Source organism: Sinocyclocheilus grahami, unplaced genomic scaffold, assembly GCF_001515645.1.
Source record: "Sinocyclocheilus grahami isolate Dianchi unplaced genomic scaffold, SAMN03320097.WGS_v1.1 scaffold218.1, whole genome shotgun sequence".
Classification (NCBI taxonomy): Eukaryota; Metazoa; Chordata; class Actinopteri; order Cypriniformes; family Cyprinidae; genus Sinocyclocheilus; species Sinocyclocheilus grahami.
Genome location: NW_015505397.1, coordinates 200902 through 212101, shown reverse-complemented (window position 1 = coordinate 212101; position 11200 = coordinate 200902). Strand labels below are relative to the sequence as shown.

The following is an 11200-nucleotide window of genomic DNA, read 5'->3' as shown; positions in this document are numbered from 1 at the left end:
TTTTTTTTTTTTTTTTAAAAATTTCCCCCCCCCCCCCCCCCCCCATCATATGTTCTGGACCTGTATGATTTCTCTGTTTATTTTTTGTCTCTGCTTTTTGGTACATGAATGCTTAATAAAGCAACTTTGTGTCACAATAGAGGCTGTTTATGCAAAGCTGAGATATTTATTTTTTAAATCCAGTGCTCAACCCTGATTATAATTTTGAACAAACTCTCCTCAGAAACAGATCTCCAGTGTTATGTCTTAATAAAGAGATTCCTGGAAAAACCAATCAACTCTGAGTGTCTTGCTCTTTCATGTGTAAACTCCTAAAGATCTGCACGTGTAACCGTTTAACCATTAAGGCAAGACCATTGTTTTTTATGCACTGGTCAATTTTGGGATTGTGAACTATTTTGCTTCCATAACATGTGGTCTTTCAGACTAGTGGAAAGAAAACATCCAAAATACACTTAAGTATTTATTTTATTACTCTAATCCAGGGGTGTCAAACCCAGTTCCTGGAGGGCCACAGCTCTGCACAGTTTAGCTGCAACCCTAATTAAACACACCTGATCCAGCTAATCAAGTCATTAAGTCTTATTTGAAAACTACATGTGTGTTGGAGCAGGGTTGGAACTAAACTATGCAGTGCTGCGGCCCTCCAGGAACTGAGTTTGACACCCCTGCGTCTAATCTATTGGTCTCTGTAGATTTCAGTTAATGTCTTTAAGAGCTTTTTTTTTTCCATTCACTGAGAATTATTATAATTTTTTTACTTAAGTAGCATTTACTTGAACTACACTTTGCAGTTGTATTCTTATCTATATTCTGAAGGTTTTTACAGAGGGGTTTGTTCATTTACCATTTGCTGGATTTATATAAAATTGTATTCCCTTCTGTCAGCTTTAAAAAGAGAAATCCAACATTTCCTCTATAAAAAAAATCTTTAAAACTAATGTCAGCAAAACAAGAATTTTGAACCTGGCACTATCCAATGTTCTGATTTCTGGAAATGTGTGCATATTTTATTAGATAAAGCCTCATTTGCATTTTTTAAACAATATTTCAGAAAACCTGTAATATAGCGCAATTGTTAAAACAGATTTATTGCTTGCAGAAACCACAGTGAGTTCTACTTGCTTTATGTCTTTGTATTTTTAAATCATGGTGGATTTAAAAAAAATAAAAATAACATTGTACATTTTAGTAAAAAAACATTTTATTTTTTTAGTCAGTATTATCGTCATTGTAGTCTTTTTTTCCCCCATACAGTAATACTTCAAAGTTAGGTATTATTTTAGTAGGTTTACATTATATCTATGCAAAAATCATAAATAAACTTATTTAACATTTTCCACTAACATTAACATTGTTGTCTAGAACAGATCATTTGACTTGTAGGTAATCTATTTCTCCAGCAGGCGGCGCTGCCGCTGCGCGTTAATTGATTGGGCGTGTGTTCGAGCGCCCTCTGCTGGACCTGTCGTGCATTACTTGAACCAAACATGTGTCACCGAGGAGTGTGCGCCTTTAGGTTAAAAAGAGTGACTCTCGGCGGCAGGTTAGTTTATCTCAGCAGGTGATTAGACCTTCGACTCCCGCTGTTTAACTAAAGATCAGAATCTCCCGCGGGCCGCTGTGATTACCTCGCATCTCACGAGACCGCCGCTTTTGTTGTTGATCTCCAGGAAGCGCAAAAGCTCGGGTTACACCTTCTCAGTTTTTGTGGGGGAGACGAAAAACTTCATTTAGCGCTTTTAGAATTCTGCAGGAGTAATTCTATTTTTCACTCCCGTTATTTCCACTCACCGGAAATATCGACCTCTGGAGTTTCTAATCCACTTGTGGGTCCGCACCGAGGCCCGTACGCGGTGCATGTGAAAAAAAAGTATCGCACTTGTTTACAATCTAGCGTAAACATGCCCGGTGCGCGCGAGATCGGGCTGGTGGGCGCAGCGCTCGCGCTCACGGGAGGCGTCGCGTGCGCTGTGTGTTATCTGAGGAAAACACGAGAACCCGAGAAAACCGAGAAAGAAGAGCTGAACGAGGACGGGAACAGAGGAGAGCACGTGCACAAAGCCACCAAGACCGACACTGCACTAAAAGCGCCTGTAATAACAGAGGTTTGTGGGTTTGGTCCGGTTTTATCCTCTCGGATGTTCATTTATCGCAGTGTTTTGGTTGCACGCGAGGCCTCAAAGCAGAAAGTTCTGCAGAAGTGGAAATAACAGCCAGTTTACAGTGACAACAAGTGATTTGAAATGTCATTAATAAATATTATTGTAATATTTAATGCTTAACAGCTGCTTAATAGATCGTGCAGTCTGTAAAGTCTCCTCATAAATTGTAATATTCAGCAATTCTTCTTATTATATAATGCCAATCCTTAAAGCTGATGTAAATAATTAAAAATGGCACGCAACTTTAATATTTCCCTACATTTGAATAATTAATAAACATGATCAGAGTATGAAATGCTTAAAAAAATGCAAATAACATTTATAATTTATAATACTAGATGCATAGTTAAAATATCATGCAACTTTAATTCATATTTTCATAAAAAAAGGAATAACAAACGTAATGTTTTAATAGGATACAATGCAAATAGCCACATATAATATTATTATAATATTAAATTAGATTAATATCTTTTAAAAATGTTAATATTTATTAACAGTATAATTGATCATGCTTAACAGAAGCTTAAAGTAAATGCAAAATAATAGACATGTCGTAATATTGATTCGTGTTTTAATAAATATGTAATGATACGCTGCATATCTTTCAAGCTATAAATAATGCTACTTGAAAGTTAATATTACGAAATTATTATGATTTTTATTTTTTGTTTTCAAATAATCGTAAAGTTTATTTAAAAATTCACTCAAAATAAATGTGCATGCAGCGCTTGCATTTTTGAGCATGGTGCATTGATCAAATGAACTGCTTTTTGGTTTATTGTATGGACCTCCTGTAGTATAATCCGTCTCTGCCTGTGTGTCAGTGTTACACATGAAGCAGCTTTACTCTCCCGTCATGCTATGATTTCAGTAAAGTAATGTCATGTTTGTTCTCTGTGTTGTGCAGCCCAGGACAGCAGGTACTCAGGTGCTGGTATTGGGTCTGGACGGGGCAGGAAAGACCAGCTTACTGCACTGTTTTGCCACGGGCAGCCTGGAACAAGACGTGTGTCCCACTCAGGGCTTCAACGCCATCTCCATCAACAAGGAAGAGCTTCAGATCGAGTTCTTAGAGAGTAAATACAGCTCATTTACACACACATATTGTGATTACTGTAGATCAAAAAGCAGCATGGTGCTTGCAGCACCAAACTCATACAGTAGGTTTGAATCCAAAGGGAATGCATGCATTGATGAAATAAATGTATGCAAGTCGCTTTGGAAAAAATGTTAGTACCACCAAAAAAAAATGTCAATTTAATAATATAAAAACATTTAAAATTAGGTTTTATTTTTATATCTTGTTTTCATTTTCATTTTAAAGTTTTTGTCATTTTGCTGTGTTTGTCATTTTTATTTTTGTTATTTAAAAAAAATGTCTATGTAGTCTTTATTAAGTTTTAGATTTTAGTTTAATTTAGAATAGTTATATTACTACTTAATGGAAGCTTGTTTCCACCACAGGGAGAAAATAAATAAATGCATAAAAAGGTGATGGAAATTTTTTTTTTTTATCTCACAATTCAGACTTCTTTCTTCCTCACAATTCTGAGAAGAAAACTGTAAGATATAAACTAGCTATTGCAAGTAAATAAGTCAGAATTTTGTATTCTGTGGCAGAAACAAAAAAACATAATTGCGAGATATAAATAAAAAATTCAGAGGAAAAAGGCAGAATTGTGAGTTGCAGGAACATCAGAATTCTGAAGTCATGTAGAATTGCAAAATATAAATGCGCAATTCTGAGCAGAAGAGTCCAAATTGTAAGATATAACCTCGAAAAAGTCTGAGTTGTGTGGTTAAAAAGTCACAGTTACCTTTTTTTATTCTTTTTTGGGGAAAAAACATTTGTAAGACGTAAACTCAGAATTCTGAGGAATAAAGTCTATATTGCGAGATATAAGTCAGAATATCGGAGTTTATATCTCACAATTCTGAGAAAAAAAGGAAACGGGCTTCCATGGTACTTCAACTTAAACTGAAATGAGAAATGGTGAGAAACTAGCTGATTATAAAGTATTTAATTTTATTTCAGTTAATGTTTACTATTATTTTTAGAAAGTATATTTTAAATTTAAGGTTTTATTTTTAGGCCCCGTCCACAAGGATCTGGCGTTTTGGGAGAGTGAAACCGATATTTTTTGAAACCGGGTCCCAGAGTGGATAAATCTGAAAACGCTGCCCTTGTGTTTTGGTGTGGACAGCCAATCCGTATATTTTCTGAAACGATGACGTCATCAGCCCACGTCTCGCCCCTAGTCAGACACCGCTACGTCACGTAACAGCAACAAACACTGAACAACTGTCTTTTTATTAACTAGCATTAACATAGATTAATAAATGTATTGTTCCATGTTCGTTTGTATACCGCGCGCAAGGTTTATGTGCATGGTCCAAGTCGTCTTCTCCGTTTTTAGAGTATCTCTGTGGCAGAATTACAGCGCCACATGCTGGTCTGGCATGTATACTACATCGTTTTGTGTCGGTTTTGTGGTTTCGTGTGGACGCAGATATTTTCTTGAGACGAGGGGAAAAAAAAGATTGGATAGGGAAAGCTCTGGCTTCGTGTGGACGTAGCCTTAAGTTGACAAAAATAACCCTGGCTTGAAGTGAATAGTGTAAAAGTGTCTTTTGTGCTTTCTCTGTCATGCAGTTGGAGGTACAGAGAAGCTGCGCGATTACTGGCGGATGTATTTGTGTAAAGCGCGTGTGTTGGTGTTCGTGGTGGACTCGTCTGACCCCGAGCGATTCCCTCTGGCTAAACGTCTCCTGCACCAGCTCCTGTTAGCCGACCCCTGCCTGCCTCTAGTGCTGCTCGCCAACAAGCAGGTGAGAGCGTCTGCTGCATGCGCTCTGTAATCCTCTCTCAGCACGATCCGTCTGATGGAGTGCGTGTCAGGACCATCTGGACGGTCAGACACGAGGTTAAGGTGCTGAGGCAGTGCAGCTTTTCCTGTTGACGTGCCGGATGTTCTTGCAAACACATCTGGTGTGACAGACGGGCCTTAAAGTCAACATGAAATCAAATTGGCCCATGAATACAAGTTCCTGTACAAGGTGCTGAGTGTGTTTTTGTGCTGGTACCTTGACTGATTTTGGCCTGTTGTTGACATATTCTGTGCAGTGGTTAGTTCACAGCAGTGACAGAAATTAACGAGAGATATATTAATACTTAAATTAATAGGCTACCCAAAAATGAAAATTTGCTGAAAGTTTATTCACCCTCAGGCCATCCAAGATGCAGATGAGTTTGTTTCTTCATCAGAACAGATTTGGAGAAATGTAGCATTACATCTCATTACATTGCTCACCAATGGATCCTCTGCAGTGAATGGGTGCCGTCAGAATGAGAGTCCAAACAGCTGATAAAAACATCACAATAATCCACACCACTCCAGTCCATAAATTAATGCTTTGTGAAGTGAGAAACTGCATGTTTGTAAAAAAAAAAATCCATCAGACCATTTTTAACTTTAAAATATGGCTTCTGGCTATGAGTCCATAATCCCTAATAATGCTTCCTCTAGTGAAATATGGAATCTAGATGAAAACTCATACAGGGGCCTTTTCACCCCCATATATTGAGTTTTGGGGTCATTCTAATAGGCTCCATGATGCAAAAATTTGCATTATCAAGGCCTGTTTTTGCAAAGTGAATGACATACTCAGCTTCTACACTGTTAAAACAATAATTACAGTATTATCATAGACAATGCATGTGGCACACCCCTATCCCTGTTCTTTTTGGACTAATTAATTAGTGCATGTTTTTCTGTTATTTGAAACATGGTCCTGTGCCAGGATCTCACACATGCTTCGCTCTCTCTCACGCAGGACGTCCCCGGGGCCCGTGGGATCACTGATCTTTACGAGGCACTGGATTTGGGTAATGTTGGCGACGGGCACCGGCTCAGTGTGATTGGTACTGAGGTGAAGAAGGGAAAGTCTGAGGCCAACGCCGGTGTGCAAGATGCTTGTGACCTCATCATCGAGATGATGTCAGATGATTGACCACTGACTATGCATCTTAAAATAGTTTCCTTTGGTCCCAATTATGTAGGGCTTTACGGTCACCAAAGACTCTTCAAACCAAATGACAACAAAACAGCCTGTTTTTGTAGTAGAAGAGAGACTAGTTGAAATCATTTTAATGACACGAAAACATTATGATTGCTGTAATTGAGAATGAAACTGAGCATTTTGAAAAAGATGCCAAAGATAATCATGTCTTTCAGTGTATTGCTGCTGCAATTGTGGATTATGGGATGTTTGATTATGAGTTAACTGCTACAGACTCTTGTATGAAGCCTGTGTGTTTGTGCTGTTTTTGCTAGATGAAAAAATGCTTTAATTGGTTTATAATGTAACTTGCTGACTTGTCAGTAAGAATAGTCTATAATCCAAATGTCTGTATATTATTTTTGTAACTTGACCTTTCTGTCTTTAAATGGCTTTTTTATGTCCAGAAGTCAAGTGAAGATTTGGTTGGTGATTGTCTTTTGATAACCATTAAATAGTAATTGAAATGACTGAATCATGTTTGTCATTTTTGTAACAAAAATCCCCAAATGTTATTTTTTAGAATCAATGGCATCATGTTTAGAATCCGCTTAAGTGGTGACGTAAGAAGCGCTGTTTCCGGGTCCAAGCCTCAACTCGCTTCACTTGAGAATACTACCTCAGCAGCCGTTTGTGAGCACTGTTTATTCATATTAAACATTTAAGCTAAACATTTTCAAACTTGCGGTGTACACTACAGTCTCCATGCTCACAGAGTCCCAAACACAACTAATTTATTTATTTTATATTTTCATTGTCTGGCTATCTGGGATTTCGGTATGGAGTTAAAGGTTAGGATTCAAAGCTCATTTCAGCTCTTCTTTGAAGACAGAGCAGGACCATGTGACTTTGGATGCCATAGTAACAGCTTCCTTAGCAACAGGCGGTCTCTATTGTGACATTCAGTAAGCGTTTAGCTTCCCAGGATTCCTTTGGGTCTGTACCTGGACAGAATGGACTCGGGTAAAGTCTGCATTTAGAACCAAACCTAAATGGTCTCATGTTATTTTTATTGAAAAATAGATTAACATGTTTTTATTTGTTTGTTTTCTATTCCTGACAGACTCTGAATTAAAGTCATTCCATCTGGATAGGTATGTATAGCAGAAAAACTAAATTTGAGTTTTCTTTTCATTTCTATTTTTAAGAAACTGATAACATGTGTGCTTGTAGGATTTCATTTCTTGCTCAACCAAAGGAGTCCAAGACAGTTTGGGCCACAACACCTTGGTAAAACGTCTTTTGCATGCACTTTAACTTGATTATAACCTGAAACTATGGTGTCAACCATGAGTACAAATATACCTGAGGCTTATATTTTTCAGCACTATCCAAATATCCAAAAACAAGCTAACAAAACAGTTGTTTCATCCCTTGATCAAGCTGACTTATCTGTGGTGCTTGTGTTCTGGGATACATTCAGGATACTGACGTGGGGAAACCAGGAATCGATACGGCCGCTGTCCCGCTCAGCACTGCAAGCCAACCCGAGCCCCAGAATAAAGGCACTGGCCCAGCCTAAGAGAGACTTCTCCCTCCAGATTCAGCTCAGGTAGCAGGAGATGGCACAGATGTCTTAAAACGTCCATTTTATTTAGTTCTCATACACTACTGTTCAAAAGTTTGGGGTTAGTACAATATTTGTTAATGTAGGAAATGAATACTTAAACCTAAATTAGATCATGAAATATATTCATATCAGTGGCAACTCCAGGATTTTTGGTTGGAGATTTTGTTGTACAGTCAATGGGGGGTTTAACCGCTAAAAGGGGGTGTTAATAAAATAATCCAATTGTTTAGCTAAAGAATGCCTAAACCGCAGGTATCTAAACATGCTGTTACAGCACAGCTTCTAAAAACATGCCACACCACTGTTAAATGCATCAACAACCACAATATCCTGCATTTATTGCATTTTATTTGTTTAATTTACCTTAAAATATACATTCACATGGTCACATTAAGTGTGCAGTTATTAGAAATGAAACATATGTCGACTAACAGTTCCACCTACTGGCCGGTGTCAGGTGAATAATGAATGAGTTGAGGTCAGCATTCAGAATCAAGCATGTGACGACTGCTAGTTTGCCCTATACCTTTTAGTGGAAATGAGAAAGCAATCCACGATTCCTGCTGTTCATTTTTGGATGCAAGTGTACAGGTCATACGCCTGAGTCCTATGAATTAGCAGATTGAGTTTGATGCCAAAGAGATTTTTTTTTTTTTGTCAAATAAGTTTTTATTCAGTCATCGAATAATGTTGACTCTCTTCAGCTGGGCCCACGACCAGTGTTGGAGGTAACGCATTACAAGTAATGCGAGTTACGTAATCAGATTACTTTTTTCAAGTAACTAGTAAAGTAACGCATTACTTTTTAATTTACAAGAGAATATCCGAGTTACTTTTTCAAATAAGTAACGCAAGTTACTTTTTTTTTTTCAAATGTATTGATTGACAGCTCTCCTGCCCCCATATTGAGAGAAATCAGAAGATGCTACTGTAGTTATAAAATAAATATGAATATGCATTACTTCATCTCACTCACAAAAAAACCCAAAAAAACACAGATTCAGTATTCCTCAAAATGAATAAAAATAATGCAACTTAGAATATGACGCAAACCTACAATAATTAAATGTTAAACAACACAAATATCCTTTATGAATTTAATCCCATTCTATTAACCAATGTCTTTGCTTCTGACCATCGATGATCCAGTTCAACCGTACTAATAAGCACAAATTACTCTAGACAAACAGTTGTCTTTTTTTATTGCTGAAGTGTGTTGAAATGTCGTCTTCTGCATTCTACTGTACGGACGTAAATTTACTTTCCCTTCAGCCTGAGGCTTATTCATTTCACATTTGGTGTGAAAAGGCTTTTATATTTGCCAAAAATATAACTTTTTTATTTTAAAAACAAACAAGCAAGCCCTGTCCAGATTTAAAAAGTAACGCAAAAGTAACGTAACGCATTACTTTCAATAAAAAGTAACTAAGTAATGTAATTAGTTACTTTTTTATGGAGTAACGCAATATTGTAATGCATTACTTTTAAAAGTAACTTTCTCCAACACTGCCCACGACCATCCGGCTGCCTTCAGCTCTGCTTCCGTGCATCGTCTCCAAGTCTGTTTTGGCCTACCCACTCTTCTCTTTCCTTGTGGGTTCCACTCCAGTGTCTGTTTGGTGACGTTTTCAGGGTTCTTGCGGAGAGTGTGACCTATGCAGCCCCGTTTCCTCTTTCGTATTTCTTGGCCAACAGGCAGCTGATTTGTTTCCTAATATAATGAGCACTGGGTCTGGTTCCAAGTTTACATTAAGGACATCTGAAAGCGTTTTTTTTTTCAACTTCACACCCGAATCCCTGTATTTTATGACAGAAAATAAAACTGAGCTAAGTCAGCATCCTCTGATTTGCACTTGTCACAAAGAGGAGAAACATTGGGGAAAATCCTATGTAATTTCTTGTTTGAAAAGTGTAATCTATGTAAGACCTTAAATTGAATAAGGCATAATCTATCTAGTATTGACCGATTATTTATCAATATCCTCCAAACCACTCTGCCAAATCTGAGATTCTAATTCCAATCTCTCGCGCCCATTCCTCTCTGATCAAGTTTGTAGAGGGAGAAATAGCTTTTAGTAACCTTCCATAAATTAAAGATAGCTGACTCTTATTTCCCCTGAACTGTAAACAGTCATCAATAATCGTCTAGGCAAACATTATGTGTACGCAAATAATTAATTATTTGTAAAAATCTGAAAAATGTTTTTTGGGAGGTTGTATTTCTGTTGTAGTTGCGTAAAGGAAGCTAAAGGCCCATCAAGATAAAGGTCATTGACTGTGCATATACCCAATTCCTTCCATTGATTAAAGGTTGTATCCAACATTGAAGGGGGGAATGAGGGGTTATTTGCAATTGGAATTAAGAGAGAGAGTGATTTTATCTTATGGTATTCTCTTATCTGTCTCCAAACGTAACTGACTTTTTATGACAATACTATTAACTACTGTTTGGTCTAATATTACTGGGGAAAGTAGCACTGCTCCAAGATCATAGGATGGCAGTAATCCCGCTCTATCTGAAGCCAATCTGGGGCACTAGCTGGCTGTTCCAACCATAGTGCAAAAACTTGTAAATGAATGGCCCAGTAATAAAGGCGAAAATCCAGAAGGGCCAAACCACCCTCATGTTTGGGTTTACAGAGATGAACATTTTTGATTCTGTGACCCTTATAATTCCATAGAAAGGGAAGAATAATCGAGTCTAGGTGTTTAAAGAAGGACTTGGGCAGTAATATTAGAATGTTATGAAGTAAATATAATATTTGAGGAAGAAATATAATTTTTATCGCATTTATTCTGCCAATTAAGGATATTGGGAGAGTTCTCCAATAGTGTATATAGTTTTTTAGCTTAGACAATTAGGGGTTGAAATTACCTTTGAAGAGCAAAGAACCAAAGAGATTTCATGAGAGAATGGATAAAAAGAATTTGGTTCTCCGATTCCAGCTGGCAAGAGTGTTTCCAGCCCCATTCTCCACCAGAGAGCATAAAAATCGCTCTTATAAAAGTGCTGAGAAATATGAGTTTGACTAGCATAAACACACTCCAAATCCTAGTTTCACTTGTTCCTAGCTAGCATCCTGTAACACTCATCCTATTGTCTTATTTGAAAAGGCGGATTTTCTCTCGGATGTCAGACGTTCCCTCTGCAATCTTCCTGCAGGAAAGAGGAAGAGGAGGAGGAGGAGGAGAGGAGAAGGATGAAGATTTCCCGCCCTTCCTCTCATGCAGTGCAGTACGAGAGCATTGTCCGTCTAGCAACTCCCAAAACCCGAGGAAGAAGCCCCCAGGAAGTGAAGTAAGAGGTCAAATGAGAACCTGAATACATTTATGAGATCTTTCCAGAACTAAAATTAGCTCCTGCTGAGGAGAAAGCCCAAATTCAAATCTGTTTTTTCAGTTT

At 37.7% G+C, this 11200-nt stretch overlaps 2 protein-coding genes across 2 annotated transcripts in view; both read left to right on the top strand.

Annotated features, from left to right (window-relative positions):
* Window positions 1-1458: 1458 nt before the first annotated feature.
* Window positions 1459-6672, top strand: LOC107596403 (ADP-ribosylation factor-like protein 9). Its single transcript, XM_016287124.1, has 4 exons — window positions 1459-2108; window positions 3076-3244; window positions 4822-4997; window positions 6003-6672. Exons 1-4 carry the CDS (start codon window positions 1905-1907, stop codon window positions 6177-6179), a joined length of 726 nt encoding a protein of 241 aa, XP_016142610.1. The 5' UTR covers window positions 1459-1904; the 3' UTR covers window positions 6180-6672.
* A 508-nt stretch (window positions 6673-7180) lies between these two features.
* The window catches only part of LOC107596365 (testicular haploid expressed gene protein-like), a 5778-nt gene continuing 1758 nt past the window's right edge, over window positions 7181-11200 (top strand). Inside the window, exons 1-5 of the mRNA XM_016287089.1 lie at window positions 7181-7190; window positions 7291-7321; window positions 7401-7457; window positions 7651-7779; window positions 10961-11095. Of these exons, the coding sequence (XP_016142575.1) occupies window positions 7181-7190; window positions 7291-7321; window positions 7401-7457; window positions 7651-7779; window positions 10961-11095 (362 nt within the window). The remainder of the gene's footprint in view (window positions 7191-7290; window positions 7322-7400; window positions 7458-7650; window positions 7780-10960; window positions 11096-11200) is intronic.